Below are 17494 nucleotides of genomic sequence, written 5' to 3' on the forward strand. Positions count from 1 at the left end.
TTTGGCTAATCTTGCAGATGATTAGGAGAATGGGCAACAAAGTGACAAATGGGAATACAGTGTAGGGAAGTGTATGGTCATGCGCTTTGGTAGAAGGAATAAAGATGTAGACTATTTTCTAAACAGGAAGCAAGTTCAGGAATCAGAGGTGCAAAGGGACTTGGGAGTCCTCGTGCAGGATTCCTTCAGGGTAATTTGCTGGTTGAATTGGTGGTATCGTAGGCAAATGCAATGTTAACATTCTTTTCAAGAGGACTAGAACAGAAAAGCGAGGATGTAATGCTGAGGCTTTATAAGGCTTTGGTCAGACAGTATGTGGAGAATTGTGAGCAATCTTGGGCCCCTTATGTCAGAAGGAATATGGTGACATTGGAGAGGGTCCAGAGAAGGTTCATGAGAATGATCATGGGAATGAAACATATGAGGACCATGTGATGGTTCAGGCGGTGTACTCGCTAGAGTTTAGAAGAATGTTGGGGAGGTGAGTGATCTCATTGAAATCTATGGAATATTGAAAGGCCTAGGTAGAGTGGACTTGGAGAGGATGTTTCCTATAGTGGGGAGTCTACAACCAAAGAGCACAGATCAGAATGGAAGGATGTCCCTTTAGAACACATGGCGAAGAATTTCTTTAGCCAGAGTGTGGCGAATCTTTTAACTTCATTGCCATAGCTGGCTGTGGAGGCTAAGTTACTGAGTATATTTAAAGTGGAGTTTATAGGTTCTTGATTAGTAAGGATGTTAAGGTTATTGGGTGAAGGCAGGAGAATGGAGTTGAGAGGGATAATAAATCAGCCCTGATGGAAGAGCAGCACAGATTTTATGGGCCAAATTACCCAATTCTACTCTTATATCTTTTGGTCTTGTGTTCAATGACAAGGTGAAACTCTTCAAGGTTACTGGTGTGTCTTCCTTATGAATGCATTTGGGCCCAGAGAAGGTCAATCGATTATATTAACACCCTTACTAATCAAGAATTGCTGCTGACTCTCCCCACTTAGAGCGACCAATGTAAATTGGCACATGTTTGTCTTCCTTCCCTTTCCTGAAGTCAACAATCAGCACTTTAATTATTTAAAGAAAGCAGCATTTCATTTTGTGTTTACAAAGAAATATTACAGAAGGTTTAATCTTTAAAAATCTTTGAAAAGGGTACTTTAATAATTGCCCACAGTCTACAAAGCATTTCCCCATAAACCAAGCTCAATGCTGTAATGTAGTTTTCATTTGCAAGAGTATTTTTTCCAACATGTATTCCCAATCCCAGAATGAAAACAAAAACACTCATTGACTTCAGTTTGATTTTTCAGTTTGATTTGATTTAGAAATGCATAACTTCTGCACCTGTGTGACATATATGGAGTATTTTTAGAGGGTAATATATGTGACCAATCTTAAATCCAAGGAATTAAAGAGAATTTTCACTATCAGACCTGTTGTTACCAAGCATGAGAACTCAAACTTATGCTTGGGAAACAGCAAATGTTAAAGTATCACATAAAATGCATAAGATTTGGCAGGACTGAGAACTTAACAGCTGCCACTGAAAAGGAGCAGTTGACAAAAGCTGTACCCTCTGCCCTGTACTAATCTGTCTGCATTCTTACAATTTAACACCTGGAAATGAGAAGAAGTGGATTAATGTACCATTTAAACAGCTGTGGTTTGAATCTACCATATAATGTGTATTCTTAGAGTAAATGTTCTATGCAAAATGTAGTTGAATGAATGTAATTATGAATAATATGAAAAAAATGACAATATTTTGTTCATTCAGTTCGAACATCTTTCAACTTATCTTAAACTTCCTGGGAAAAAAACCTTCAATAATATGGACAAAGAGTTCTTGGGGAAGAGGAAAAAAGACCTCAACACATATTTGCAGGTAAATCTTTTGAGCCACTGCTATACAGTGTTTTAATTTTAAGGTTGCTGCTTTTAGAATTGTTCTATTTTGAAGTGATTTCAAGTAAGTTCTGTATGAGATATTAAAAGCAAAACACAAATCAAAATATATGACCAACTGCACAAATAGCATTGCTAATTGAAACAAATAAACCAGATCTTGATTGATTGTAAAATGTAAGAAGATATTAAATTGTTTCACGAGTTCAAATCTATTGAAACCAAACAGCATAATAATTAGATTTCATTATCATAATAACCATTAATGTCTCTTTCAAGAAAGTTTATTGTAAATTCAAAATATTTCACTATTAAATGATTAAAACATAGTACTTCAAATCATTTTCTGCTTTTGTTTAGTTATTAATCAACCCTGAAGTGATAAAAGCTTGCCCAGCTTTGATACCATATGTTAATGACTTTCTGGAAAATAAAGCCTATAGCAAAGGAAAAGGTGACTTTGCTCGTAAGGTAAGCCTGCCATCTGTTGGCCATATTATATAATACTGCTTAGCAAAGCCTCTTTTTTTCATGTTGGATTAGTAAAAAATTGCATGAGACCTAGAGGGTGCTCTCCCACTCCCCCTATAGATAGCTATTGCCCAAGTGCACAGAGCAGGTTGATTGATTGAGATACAGCATGGAATAGGCCCTTTGAGCCCTTCGAGCTGTGCTGCCCAGCAATCCCCCAATTTAATGCTAGCCTAATCACAGGACAATTTACAATGACCAATTAACCTACCAGTCTTTGGACTGTGGTAGGAAAACAAAGGAAAATGAACCTGGGTCGTTGATACTGTAAACCACTATGGTGCCGTAACCTGGAAATCTTCAGCAATACACAAAATACTGGAGCAACTCAGCAAGTCGAGCAGCATCCATGGAGTGAAATAAACAGTCGACATTTCAGGCTTCTGGCCCCCTTCCTTCCTGATGAAGGGTCTCTGCTCGAAATATTGGCTGTTTATTTCCCTCCATAAATGTAGAGGAGGCTATGGACCGACATGTTGGAATGGGATGTTGAATTGAAATCTCCCCCTGCCCCCCCCCCCCCTTTTTTGTGGCAGACAGAGCAAAAGCAGTCCCACTATCTATGTTGGCCCTCACTGATTTAGGGAAGACCATTCTGGGAGCACCGGATGCAATAGATGACTCAGGCAGACCAAAGGTGAAGTGTCACTTCACCTGAAGGGACTATTAGGGATCCTGAACGGTAGTGAGGGAGGGGATGTAGGGTCAAGTGTAGCACTTGTCTCGCATGCAAGGATAAGTGCCAGAAGGGAGATCAGTTTGGAGGGACGAGTGGACGAAGGGAGTCATGTAGAAAGCAAACCCTACAGAAAGCTTCTCCACCAAGTGATTCTAGAGTGAACCAGGTTTGTAGCAGGCCCATGCTTTACATACTACAATGGTAAGTTGATTGTGTGCCATTTACACATGGTAAAAATAAAATCAAACATAAACACCTCAAATTAACTGAGCTTTTGATGTAAATCTTGCAAAGTTCATTTTGAGAGCACTGTCCCAAAGATTAATAAAGCGTTCTGAAGTAGTTACAGAATCATACCTATCAATGAATGTTCTAGACTTATCTATCATCATCCCTGAGCGTTTTCTCCATCCACCCTCATGTCCCCAAGCCATGCTGGTGAACCAGTTGAAATAACAAAGCACTATTCAGTAAGAACATATAATTTTATACAATAAAGGATATCCGTAACCACTGAGAATGACTTGGCAGCACACCACTGACAAAATGACAATCCTGAAAGATGTAGCTGTCAGGTTGGTGCAATTGGTGTTAAGAAAACCAGCATAATTAATAAATGTGTTTGATCTAGTGCTCACCACTTCTACCATTTATCTATGGCAATTATGGTAGAAATGCTAGCTACATTATAGAGTTGTGTTATCCTCGTGACACCAGTCATTTCTATTTTTTTCTATCACCATGCTAAATAGGATGTTTGGGAAGATAGTGCCTCACACAGAAACAAATCTTCAACCAATTAAGGTTAGGTCTCTGTAATATTAAAAAAGTTGATCTCATTCAAAATGCTGACTCAGTGAATGCCCAGCTAAAAGAAAAAATGAAGTACTATGGAGCTAATCTGCCCACTAACCAAGCTGTTCCATAATGGCTACAACACTGGTATTCCCTCAACCAAATGGAAATCATGGAAATGTACAGTCCACAAAGTAGGGCAAATTCTGAAGCTTCTCACTATCAACAGTTTCATGATCATCACTGGCCAGATCTTGTGCATTACCCAACAACAGCAGATAGGTGAAGAGTATCCTGAACTAAAGAGCCTATTCAATTACCATACCACTTACTGCTTTCCATACCATCAACCATCTAGGAGCTTAAAGGTAGACACATGGGAATGCCACCATCAGTAAGTTGCTTTCTATGATCCACAAAGTCCAATTTCCTAATATATTACTAATTATGCCTGGTTATTGGGTTAAAACATATCCAACGGTACCATGAGTTACCTTAACTGCCCAGTTTCGATGTATACAAAAAATGTTATAGTTTCACCTGATCATTCATTACAAAAAAAAGGTTGCCTTTTCATGAAGAGCCTTCACCAGTTATAAGTGAAGTATAAAGGTTGATTTATACTTGTGCGTGCCACCTTACGCCGTAGCCTACGCAAGTGGGCTACGCCGTTGTGAGTATTTATACTTGCGCGTTGGTGTGTCTGCGTTGCTCTGCAATTTCGCGCACATCATGCATGCACACACACCTGCCCGTGCAAGGCTTCATGGTCATGGTAGTCTTTCTCGGGGTAAACAAGTTTGAAGCGAGCATCTTTTTTCGTAAAAGCGAAATGTGTCCTGCATAATTTCGGTGGTCTGTTTCAGGGACTGCATTGCAGCCAGAGTTCCTTCCCTGCCCTTCAGTCGCCCAATGGGAAGCTATTGCAGCGTAGGAGGAAATGTGATGCTACCAGGCGGACCACTCATAGTTGTTACAGTCTGCGTTGCCGCGACGCGTAGTTACATTTTGGGAGAGATGCGCGTCAGGCTACAGCGTAGGGATCCACGTAGGCACTGCATAAGGTTCGCAGCCACACCGTACCTATGGCGTCGATTTGATGCACAAGCATAAATCAGTCTTAAGGTTGAAAATGGGATAATATGCCAAACGGGCTAAATGGGGAGTAGGAAATTGGTTAAAATATATACATTTTTCTTTGTGTGAAAAGCTTTATTAATTGTAAGATATATAATTTGACCTGCAGAATTTCTGTGAATCATGTCATTTTTTTAATATATTCTCTGCAACTTGTTTGTGTTTTGCAGATGGACACGCTAGTAAATCCCCTTCGTAACTCAATGAGAAATGTTTCAAATGTTGTGAAATCACTTCCAGACAGTCTGGCAGAAGGAATGACAAAAGTATCAGACAATATGGGCAAAATGTCTGATAAATTAGGACATGAAATTAAGAATACATTTTTAAAGGTATTCCGACAATACTTGTACTAATGTAACTATTTTAAAACATCTTAAGACACTTCACAATAAACTTTGACACCAAGCCAGATAGAGATACTAGGGCAGAACTCAATCAATGAAGAAGGCTGCAGGAAATATCATACTAGAGAAAGAGGTGGTGAGGTCTGGAGTAGAGAAAGTTCAGAATCAAGACACAGCTGCCACTGATAAAATGATCTGATTCAGGTATGCAATATGGCAGTGTGGCAGGAATCAGTGAGGATTCTTAAAACTTGGCACTGTAACGAACATTATTGATTTGGGAGATGTAAAGGTTCCCTCAAAATACCATATTAAAAAATATTTTTCTTGCTTTAATTTTACTATTACAAATAAGAATAGCTTATCGAATTTTTTTTGTTGTTGTTGCAGGTTCCTCCTTTAAAGCCAGAAGAAGGTAGTGGACATATTCGTGTTTCTGCCCAACTGGATGATAATGTGCGTTATATTTTTGTGTTTAACATTATGGGAAATCAGTGAATCTTAATATTTGATTAACTTCTTTTTGTTCAAAGGAATTATTTTGCCTGTAGTTTTGTATTTATTCTATCTCTGCTGATGGAATGATGATTAAGCAGTGCTCTATATGTATCTAGGATCCTTTTTATTCACCATTCTTAAAACAATGGTTGTATTTTAAATTCACATGCGAGAGCAAAGGTTCCCAACCCTTTTTATGCCATGGACCAATGTCATTAAGCAAGGGGCCTGTGGACCCCAGGTTTTGAACGCCTGCTCTAAAGGATTAGAGGACAGCAGCTCAGCGAACAGAGCTGCTGCCTTATAGCTCCAGCGACCTAAATTTACTTGTGACTGGTGGTGCTATGTACTGTATGGAGCTTTCAGTTTCTCTTTGTGGCTGTATTTGTTTCCAGTTGGTGCTGCACTTTCTGCCACATTCCAAAATGTGTGCAGATTGTTATGTTGGCTGGCCACTGTGGACTGCCCTTGGTGTGTAGTTGAGTGGCAGAATCAGTGGTGAGGGGGCAGCTGATAAAAATGTGGGGTGAATAAAATCAGCATGAATAGGATTGATGTAAAAATGAATATTTGGTGTTCAGTGGAGGGCCAAGGACTCTATGATTACTGTTTCTTAAAATGTATAAATATTGAAATGTATTGCTGCTCATTGATTATGATGCCATCTCTGTTACTGTATGAGATGTATTAATTTAATACCTAGACACAATATTGAGAACATCATAAGTAGTGTTTTGAGAAATTGTCTCGGAATATGCAACTATTGATCAAGTCAATTTTAAACTTTAATTAAATTCTAATTCAGCATTATTAAGAGATTTTTTAATACTTCAAGATTGATACTGACTTATCCTGAAACTTTTTACAGGTTGATGACAATATTCCTCTTAGAGTTATGCTGCTGCTAATGGATGAGGTATTTGATTTGAAAGAAAGAAATCACTGGTTAAGAAGGAACATCAAAAACCTTCTTCAACAACTTATCCGGGCTACCTATGGAGACACAATTAACAGGTTTGTTAACACCAAATTGTTTTCCCTTAATAGCATCGTATAAAGGGCTGAATGTTGTGTAATCTCAAACTTCAGTGCTATAAATATTGTGACAAAATAAGGCTTCAGTTGCAGTGAGTTTGACTAGTTCTGAGAAGGTGTTTTTGCTATGCACAAGTAGTGACTGGTGCATTCTAGTAGGAACTAGCAGCATTATCCCATTAGAAGCAAAAGAGCGGCTTGTAATTTGGAGCAGTTCACATTGCTGGTTGTCTTCACAGATTGTTGCTTTGTTTCCTCACCCCTACCCTCCCCATTTCCACTCTCAACTTTAGTGGCACACAACTTCTTTTGGAGAAAGTTGGCTATCTTGAATCCTTTTATGCAAGCTCAAAAGTACAAGATTTCCTTATTGCTGGCGTTCTGACTAAGAAAGTCATTAGGAAGGAAAAGGTGAATTATGAAAGGAAGTTCACAACTAATATCAAAGGAGATGCTAAAAGCTTTTAAGTATATAAAGGGTAAAAGAGAGTCGAGGGTAGATATAGGACCAATACAAAATGACACTGGAGATATTGTAATGAGAGATCCAGAGATGGCAGAGGAACTGAATGTGTATTTTGCATCAGTCTTCATAGTGGAAGGCATCTGCAGTATACTGGACATTCAAGAGTGAAGTATGTGCAGTGAAAATTACAACTGAGAAGGTGCTCAGGAAGCTTAATGGTCTGAGGGTGGATAAATCTCCTGGACCTGATGGAATGTATCCTCAGAAGGAAGTAGCTGGAGAGATTGCGGAGGCATTAACAATAATCTTTCAGGAATCGATAGATTCTGGCATTGTAACGGATGATTGAAAATTGCAAATGTTACTCCGCTCTTTAAGAAGGGTGGGAGGCAGCAGAAAGGAAACTATCGACCTGTTAGCCTGACATCAGTGGTTGGGAAGTTGGTGGAATCGATTGTTAGGGATGAGATTACGGAGTGGCTGGAGGCACATGACAAGATAGGCCAAACCAGCATGGTTTCCTGAAAGGAAAATCCTGCCTGACAAACCTACTGCAATTCTCCGAGGAAATTACAAGCAGGGTAGACAAAGGAGATGCCGTAGATGTGGTGTACTTGGATTTTCAGAATGCCTTTGACAAGGTGCTGCAGATGAGGCTGCTTAGCAAGATAAGAGCCCATAGAATTTACAGGGAAGTTACCAGCATGGGTGAAGCATTGGCTGGTTGACAGAAAACAGAGTGGGAATAAAGAGATCCTATTCTGGCTGGCTGCCAGTTACCAGTGGAGTCACACAGGCATCAGTGTTGGGACCGCTGCTTTCTACGATGTATGTCAATGATTTGGACTATGGAATTAATGGATTTGTGGCTAAATTTGCCGAAGATACAAAGGTAGGTGGAGTATCGGGTAGTGTTGAGGAAACAGAGAGCCTGTAGAGAGACTTTGATAGTTTAGAGGAATAGGCAAAGAAGTGGCAAATAAAATACAGTGTTGGAAAGTGTATGGTCATGCATTTTGGTTGAAGAACTAAACAGGCAGACTATTATTTAGATGAGGAGAAAATTCAAAATGCAGATATGCAAACTTGGGAGTCCTTGTGCAGGATACCGTAAAGTTAACCTACAGGTTGAATCGGTGGTGAAGAAGGCGAATGCAATGTTGGCATTCATTTCTAGAAGTATAGAATATAAGAGCAGGGATGTGATGTTGAGGCTCTGTAAGGCACTCATAAGACCACACTTGGAGTACTGTGTGCAGTTTTAAGCTCCTTATTTTAGAAAGGATGTACTGTCTTTGGAGAGGGTTCAGAGAAGATTCACAGGAATGAAAGGGTTACCATATGAGGAACGTCTGGCAGCTCTTGGGCTGTATTCCCTGGAATTCGGGGGAATGAGGGGGGATCTCATAGAAACAATCAGAATGTTAAAGGGCCTGAACAGATTCGATATGGCAAAGTTATTTCCCATGGTAGAGGATTCTAGAACAAGAGGGGGGCACGACTTCAGGATTGAAGGACGTCCATTTCGAACAGAGATGCAGAGAAATTACTCTAGTCAGAGGGTGGTTAATCTGTGGAATTTGTTACCACGAGTGGTTGAAGAGGCCAAGTCATTGGGTGTATTTAAGGCAGAGATAGATAGGTTCTTGATTAGCCAGGGCATCAAAGGGTATGGAGTGAAGGCAAGGGAGTGGGGTTGACTGGAAGAATTGGATCAGCCCATGATTGAATGGCAGAGCAGACTCGATGGGCCTAATGACCTATTTCTGCTCCTATATCTTGACAGTTTTATGGACTGCTTGTAATCGAGCTGCAACTTCCTGCAGTTTCCTACCACTTGTGCTGGGGAACCTGTGCACTGAAAGTATGCTGAATTAGACCTGTTTCAGGAAAATCCATTCATTTCAAGGGAATGGAATATTTTTGTGGAGACCAGAGGTTTTTTCCAAGTGGGTTGAAAGCTTGCATGGCTTATTCAGTGTTTAAATGTTGTGAGCATCTGACATACATGAATGCCTTTGACAATTTTGACAATGGTAAGCATAAGACTGTGGCATATCCAGCTGTCAAAACAATTTTGGGGATGTGACTGTTCTAATGCCCCCATTTCTTATTTTAATCGCTGTATTAAATTATTAAGCCAGATGGTTTGTTGCTTCTAGAATTCCAGCAAATGGAATATTTCAGATCTCTTTGGCAGCAACCCTTCGCTTCACTCATTGAGCATTATTTTGAATTGTGATTGAAATTGGATTATATTTATTTATTCAGGATAAAAGAAAAAAAATGTTGTTCAGGAAGAGATTGGCTTAAGATCAGTATCAAAAGGAAAATATTTTGGTTTAAAAAGTATCTGTTATGTATTGTCAAATTAGGCATTTCCCAAATTCCTCGGAAAAAAACGCAATGACCAGAACATTCTTTCCTGGAGCACCTGGCAGTGAGTTCAAGCATTAATGAACTCATACATGAGTAAAGTTTCTTGCATACAAAATTGCTCACTGGGGCAGGTTGAATGAAACCGTGCTATAGTCAGATATTGCACATGACCAAAATGTTTTTGGAGTGCTGGGAGGTGATGAATTCATTGAAATATTTTTCAGAATAATTGTACAAGTTCTGTTATCAACTATGATATTTCACCATTTCTAGAAAAATAGTGGACCATGTTGATTGGATGACTTCACCAGAACAAGTTGCAGAAACTGTAAAGCGATTCAGGTATTCAACAGCGCATATTTACGCACATTTCCTTTATTCATTTTTTTTGTTTCATAACATCTTGAAAATAATTGTTTTGCTTACAGAGATTCATTTTGGCCTAATGGTATCTTAGCAGAGACTGCACCACGCAGGGAAAAGTCTGTAAGAATGAGATCAAGAGTCGCAGCTAAAACTAAAATGTTAATGATCATGCCAGGTAAGATATTTCCTCATTCTCAAGGCCTCTTGAGTTATAATTTTATTGCACAAGTTAATGTGAGAACATTTAGTCAGGTGTTGTTGCTGATGAGTTGAGTGGAATATCATAGAATAATAGAAGACTTCTTCATAGAGTTAGGTTTGAGCTGTTGTGTTTAAAAGGACAATATCCTAATTTATAGTGGCATACCATCAAGCTCTACTTATTAGTACTAAATGAGTTTGAGAGGCCATATTGATAATAGTGGAGAATTGGAAATATATTCTATTTTTAATCTGTATAGCATACATTGTTGAACTAGTAGGTGCTAACAAAACAGAATCATGTTACACATCTCCGATAAACCTTTCCTGCTTCCTTCGGAGATTTTTTCCCATTTTAGATTTACTTTAGGTTATTTGGAGCAGTGGAATATTTAAAGGAAGCTTGTGTTCCAACTATTACTAAGATTCTACCCTGTTGTAACATTCACTAATTCTATCTTCATGCCTTTCTTTCCCCAGATGAGCTAAAACATATTATTGGAGCTGAAACCACACGCAAGGGCATTTTACGAGTCTTTGAGATGTTTCAACATAACCAGCTGAACAGAAGATTGGTTTATGTGTTTCTCGAAGGCTTCCTTGAAACCCTTTTTCCACAGTATAAGTTTCGAGAGCTCTTCATGAAATTGCATTCTCGATCGCAGCGAATGCAAAGATGCAAACAAAAATCTCAGTCTGCTCAAGTTGCTTCCTCTCAAAAGAGGTGACGCTGCCAAGCATGAAAACTGTGCTCTGAAGGAGGATCTTAGGCACCTTCTCTAGTTCAGTCTATGTTATGGCAATTTCTCTGGGGCTCTCAAAGCTAAGTTCCAATTACAATGCCACCTTTGTGCTAGCCTCCAGAGCCATGACTCAGTGGCTTACATTGGAAGACATTATTGTCTGCCGTGTTTGATTTCTAATGCACTTTCTTGCTCATAATGCCCCTGTGTACCATAAGTGATTTATATTTATTACCTGTTCATAGTTCATCAAGAAAATCTGTATTAATTTCTAATGGAAGAGCTGTAGATGCATGGTCCAACTGCTGCATCTTGTAGCTGTCTTCTTGTAAGTAGTTGCCATCTAAACCAATTGTACATCTTTTAAATTCTCTTGTGGACAGTTAGTGGGAGTAGCAGCAATATTGCCAATGATAAAGCAAAGCACAATTATAATGATTTTGCATTGGAATAAAACTGGTATGCACCCAGCTTGGAGACGATGAACTCTGCACAACTCAAAACATAAAACTGCATGATTTAGAGGATGTGATGGTTAATTAAAATTGATGTTAAAAGTAACATTTAGAGAGTAGAAATGTGAAAGAGTCTGAAGGTCCAAAATTAACATTCCTATTGACAGGAATGATCCTTTGGGATTTTGACTTAAATGGAAACTTGCTCACTGAACTGAATAATCCACAACTTTGGATTATCTTCCCTCCCATTGCCTGCACTCCCCAAACATCTGAATAGAGCTTTTTTCGTGTACATGTCTGTGCTTTATCCATTATCAAGAAATTACTGAGCCGTGTATTTTCATACAACTGTAAAGCCTCCAGACATGATTGTAGATTTTAATGTACAGAGATTTTAATGTACTTCAAAGTCGGAATGTCCAAGGTAACAAGTGAGTGCTCTGATTAGGATTGATCAGAATAATGTTGCCACTAACAAATGTAATTGAAATTAGCCTTAAATGTCCTGTTTAAAACAAAAATAGTTTTCTCGTTTTAATCTGACCAGACTTTTTTCCTGAATGCTGGTTTTTCACTTGTGCCACAGAAATAAAGTGCCCATTTCTGCAATTATCAGGAAAGTAAGATCTGTTAGATGCATTATTCTTAATTCTGACATATTTCTTCATGAAAACTAATTTAAGTAGACCCACACTCATACTTTGTACAGAAATTTTAATTTTGTGCAATATTTTCTTTAGCATATGTGTGCATCTAAATAATGAAAAATTTTTATGTTTTGAATCTTATGTTTAGCAGTCTTCTTAACCCAACAACTTGCATTCTGTTGTTGATGCATAAGTTTATTTAAAGACTTGTTTTAAAAGTCTTGGTTGTCACTCCTTGTAAGACTCACTTGTCATGGATGAAAATTCTTCATCCGAGCACAGCTTGTAAACTACAGGGGGAACCTAAGAGCACATGGTAAATAGCTGTTAATGAATTTGTGCATTTCATTGTACAGTGTCAACGGTGTGCCTAATTGTACTGTCAACTTTTTCTTATTTCTGTAATGAAAGAACAAATATCAATCAGAATGTCTTGGTGGTTTTTAATAGACTGAAGAAGAAATCTAAATTTTCAACTTTACTTTAAGCTATTAAATTGTTCAATAGGACAGATGAAAAGTATCACACTAAATAAAAGTATTAATTGAAATATGGTTTTTGCTTGTGTTTTCATACATGTTCATAATCTAAAATTTATCAATGCTTAAAGCTTCAGAATAAATTGTCTAGTTATATGCTATATTTATTGTGCTTTTGTAACCTTCCCCAGAGAAAACTGACTTATCAGGCATTGGAAAGGAGGATTATATAAACACGATTTGGCTTTGTGAAATTTATATTTTTTACATATTTACAATAGTCTATTTTTCTTTAGAGAAGCAGAAAAACTCAAGTAGTCTTTTGAAGGAACTCTTAGTTTTATATATTCAACAAATTTGCAAATTGACATAAGTTTTAATGTGGAAATTGTTTTAGTTTTTTGATATATACATTTGAATTTGAGAAGCTCATTTTTGGTTTGCTCTGATTATTTGTTAGTGTACTAAACAATGAATGTAATATTTAGTACTGTAAATTTGAAACAGACTTTTATTTATACTGTTAGTATATATAAGTTATTGGAGAATGATTCCATGTTTAGCTTTTTTAACCTTTTGCTACTTTAGTGTCCAATAATGAAACTTATGAAAATAATTTTACAATGCCATATTGCACAAACTTAGTTTTTAAAAAACACCTTCCTCCTCCTCTTGAGTGTGCTGATGTTTCACAACTAATGAATATGAATAAGCAGAGCAAAAGCTGTACAAGTTTTGAATGCAGAAAACTTTCCCTTCTGAGCATCGAATGAGAACATAGATGAAAGAGATGCTGTAATCTGGAGAGAAAATACAAAGTGTTGGAGGAACTCAGCAGTTTAGGCAGCATCTGTGGTCTAATCCTGGCTGGGTCTTCACCATTCCCTCTGACCTTTCCCCTTCTGAGACGGAACGTTCAATCCTCAGCAAGGGCCTTACTTTTTCCCCCTTCACCTGCACCTCAGTGAGTTTCGCGCCTGACATGATGCCAAGTTCTTCTTCCATTGGCTCCATCTCCAAGCCGACATCTTTGGCAAGGATTTCCCACCACGCACCAATGGCCCGTTCTCTCGTCTCCAAACCTCACCTATTCCTGGACACCCCGCTCTGGATCTTTTCATCTCGCATTGCCGACGAGACATCAACAGGCTCAACTTCAGCATTCCCCTCTCCTCTTCAAACCTTACCCCCACCGAGCGCACTGCCTTCCACTCTTTCAGCACCAATCCCAATCTTATAAAATCCAGAGACATAGGGTGTTGTTGCAGTGTGGTGGACTGACCTCTACCATGTTGAGACCAGACAGCACCTCTTCCCTGGTAATACTCCCCAACTCTTGGCACTATATTCATGCACCAATGCTGAGCCTGTTGATTTCAGCAACTTTGCCTTCAACATGCACCCTCCCCTTAAATTAATTTGGTCCATCTATGACACTTATCTTCCCTTTCTCAATCTTTGTCTCCATCTCTAGAGACCAACTGTCTACCGATATCTTTTATAAACATATAATTTCCCATGACTATTTTGACTATACTTCTTCCCACTCTGTCTCCTGTAAAACACTATTCACTTTTTTCAGTTCCTTCATCTCTTCTGCATCTGTTCCCAGGATGAGACTTTCCTTTCCAGGACATCAGAAATGACCACCTCCCTCAAAGAATGGGGATTCCCTCCCTCCACCATTGATGCTGCCCTCACCTGCATCTCCTCCATTTTCCTGACATTCATGTTTACCCCATTTTTCCACTGCCTTAACAGGGATAGAGTTCCTCTTGTCCTCACCTATCACCCCATAAGTGTCCACATCCAACATATTCTGTGCAACTTCTGCCACCTTCAATGGGATGCTACCACCAAACAGATCTTTACCTCTCTGAAACTCTCCACTTTCCTTAGGGATCACTCCCTCCATGATTCCTTTCACAATTTACCCCTCTCCACTAATCTCCCTCCTGGGAGTAACAGAAATGCTACCCCTGCCCATTCACCTCCTCCCTCACCTCCATTCAGGGCCCCTAACAGTCCTTCCAGTTACGGCAACACTTCACCTGTGAAACTGTCAGGGTCGTCTATCATATCCGGTGCTCTCAATGTGGTGTCCTCTGCATTGGTGGGACCCGATGTTAATTGGAGACAGTTACGTCAAGCACCTCCACTTCATCTGCAAAATGCCGAATTTCCCGGTGGCCAATCATTTTAATTTTTATCCCCATTCCTGTTCCGACATGTCAATCCATGGCCACAATGAGGCCAGTTTCAGGTTGGAGGAGCAACTTGGTAGCCTCCAGCCTGATAGCATGAACATTGATTTCTAATTCCGGTAATTTTTCCCCCTTGTTCTATTTCCAACACTGGACTCTTACCTCTTCTCCTCACCTGCCTATTACCTCCCTCTGCTGCCCCTCCCCCTTGCCTTTCTCCCATGGTCCACTTTCATCTCCTATCAGATTCCTTTTTCTCCAGCCCTTTGCCCTTTCCACCCATCACATCCCAGCTTCCTGATTCACCCCTCTCATCCTCTTGGCTTCACCAATCACCTTCTAGCTTGTCATCCTTCCTCCTCCCGTCATCTTTTTATTCTGGCATCTTCCCCTTTCCTTTTAATTCCTGATGAAGGGTGTCCGCCCAAAAAGTTGATTGTTTATTCATTTCCATAGATGCTGCCTGAACTGCTGAATTTCCAGCATCTGCAGAATCTCTTGTGTTTGTTTTCTGTTGTCTACATTTTGGATCCTGACACTGCTTTAGGATTGGGTCTGATGCAGAGTTTCAACTTGAGTTATCGACCAGCCTTCTGCCTCTGCGTTTGATTTTGAACCTGCTGACTTCCTCCTTCATGCTAATGTACAGAAGTTTATTTTGCAAATAACTTTTGATGAAATAGGTACTATATTTCACATGAAATGGGACTGTTATTTATTTTTTATTAATGCATATTAAAGGAGGGCATATTTTTTCAATGTTTTCAGTATGAACATTATGCACAGAATGTTTGGGGTTTATAGCGTATATACAAACTGTACTTTTTGAATAATAGACAACCATAGGTGAAAAGCAGTTAAACATTGATAAATTAAGCAAACCTTGTTGGTTCTTCGGTGGAAGTTAGTGAACTATAACTTGACTAAAGATTGCTTCTATGACCACTCAAATAATACACTGTTCCGTGATATTTGAAGAGTGCATTATTTGAGTGGTCAGAGAAGCAGTTTTTAGTTATAAAATTATAAATGTAGTTATAAAAATTGAGACAATTGCCTTTAGTCACAATCTTCTGAACAATTTTAATGTAGTTAAAGTTGCCATTTTTGTTCCTAAACAGTCAAAATGTCCAAGTTTGAGTGAGATTTATTACAAATATAGCAATAATATGTGGAGTTATCTGAAAATAAGTGTGTAGGTAGTTCCTCCAAGGCACACTTTTGAAAGTGCATTACCAAAGAAATGAATTTGTGCTGCTTGTCCATTATCCAAAAAGTACAGTTTGTGTTTATGCTATGAACTCTAAACATTCTGTGCGTAATGTTCATACTGAAAATATTGAAAAAATATGTCCTCCTTTAATATGTGCTTCTTGATGATAGTGCTCACGTAGTTAAGCATTACTTGTCTTTGTGTTTTGTTCATTGAGCTGATTTGTAATTATACATGAAGGATTTCCAATCTTTACCAAACTCTGGGCTGAATATCATTTGTATAAGAAGGGTTTACAGTATCCTACTTGTGTAAACATTGCCTAATGGACACCATCTACTCCCCTGTCCCTATGAATCACCTTTGTAAACACTTCAAAAAAAAACTCAGTCAAATTTGTGAGACAGGACCTCCACATACAAAGCCATGCTGACCAACACTTACAAATTCATGCTTTTCGTGAACCATTCAGAAATCTGATGGTGGAGGGGAAGAAACTATTCTTAAAATGATGAGTGTGAGTCTTCAGACCCTCCACCTCCCTAATGGTAGTAATATGAAGAGGGCATGTCTGTCTGGTGAGGTTATTTAATAATGAATACCTTGTTAAAGCACTGATTCTTGAACATGTCCTTGGTGTTGGGGAGGGTTGTGCCTGTGATGGAACTGGCTAAGTCTACAGCCCTCTGAAGCCTCTTGTGATCCTATGCGTTGGAAGGTACATTCCAGGCTGTATTGCAAACAGTCGGAATGCTCACCACCGTTCATCTATGAAACCTGCAAGAGTCTTTTGTGACATCCAATGATCTCCAGCAAGACAGTCTCCAGCAATTCACTGTCCTGATATCCAGTGAGAGATTCCATCAGACCCTTGCAATATCGACCTTAATATTTTTCAAGACATTTAACACCATGTCCTCCTCTCCCTTGATTCTGGCATGGTTCCAAAGGACTGGAAAATTGCAAATGTCACTCCAGGAGGGAGCAAGACAGAGGAACGAAATTATAAGCCAGTTAGCCTGATGTCAGTGGTTGGGAAGATGTTGGAGTCGATTGCTGAGGATGTGCTTTCAGGGCACTTGGAGGCACAGGACAAAATAGGGTAAAATCAGCATGGTTTCCTTGAGGGAAAATCCTGCCTGAGAAATCGGTTAGAATTCTTTGAGGTGCTTAGAAGAAGATACAAGGGGGATGTCAGCAGTAAGTTTTTCCACACAGTGGTGGTTGCATGGAATGCACTGCCAGTGAAGGTAGTAGAGACTGATACAATAGGGTCTTTTAAGAGACTCTTAAAACATAGAGCTCAGAAAAATAGAGGGCTATGTGGTACAGAAATTCTAGGCAAGTTTCTAGAATAGGTTACATGGTTGGTACAACATTGTGGGCTGAAAGGCCTGTAATGTGCTGTAGA

The 17494-nt window shown here is 39.0% G+C and overlaps 1 protein-coding gene across 4 annotated transcripts in view; it reads left to right on the forward strand.

The window, feature by feature from the left end:
- Positions 1–12709, forward strand: part of snx13 (sorting nexin 13) — a 207771-nt gene extending 195062 nt beyond the window's left edge. For all 4 annotated transcript variants that reach the window (XM_063043758.1, XM_063043761.1, XM_063043759.1 and 1 more), the window contains 8 exons: positions 1778–1885; positions 2266–2376; positions 5218–5379; positions 5785–5850; positions 6761–6906; positions 10046–10114; positions 10201–10313; positions 10820–12709. In XM_063043758.1, coding sequence (XP_062899828.1) covers positions 1778–1885; positions 2266–2376; positions 5218–5379; positions 5785–5850; positions 6761–6906; positions 10046–10114; positions 10201–10313; positions 10820–11067 — 1023 coding nt within the window. In that variant the 3' untranslated portion in view covers positions 11068–12709. The remainder of the gene's footprint in view (positions 1–1777; positions 1886–2265; positions 2377–5217; positions 5380–5784; positions 5851–6760; positions 6907–10045; positions 10115–10200; positions 10314–10819) is intronic.
- The last annotated feature ends 4785 nt before the right edge of the window (positions 12710–17494 follow it).

The sequence above is a fragment of the Mobula hypostoma genome, chromosome 3 (genome assembly GCF_963921235.1).
Source record: "Mobula hypostoma chromosome 3, sMobHyp1.1, whole genome shotgun sequence".
In the NCBI taxonomy this organism is placed as follows: domain Eukaryota; kingdom Metazoa; phylum Chordata; class Chondrichthyes; order Myliobatiformes; family Myliobatidae; genus Mobula; species Mobula hypostoma.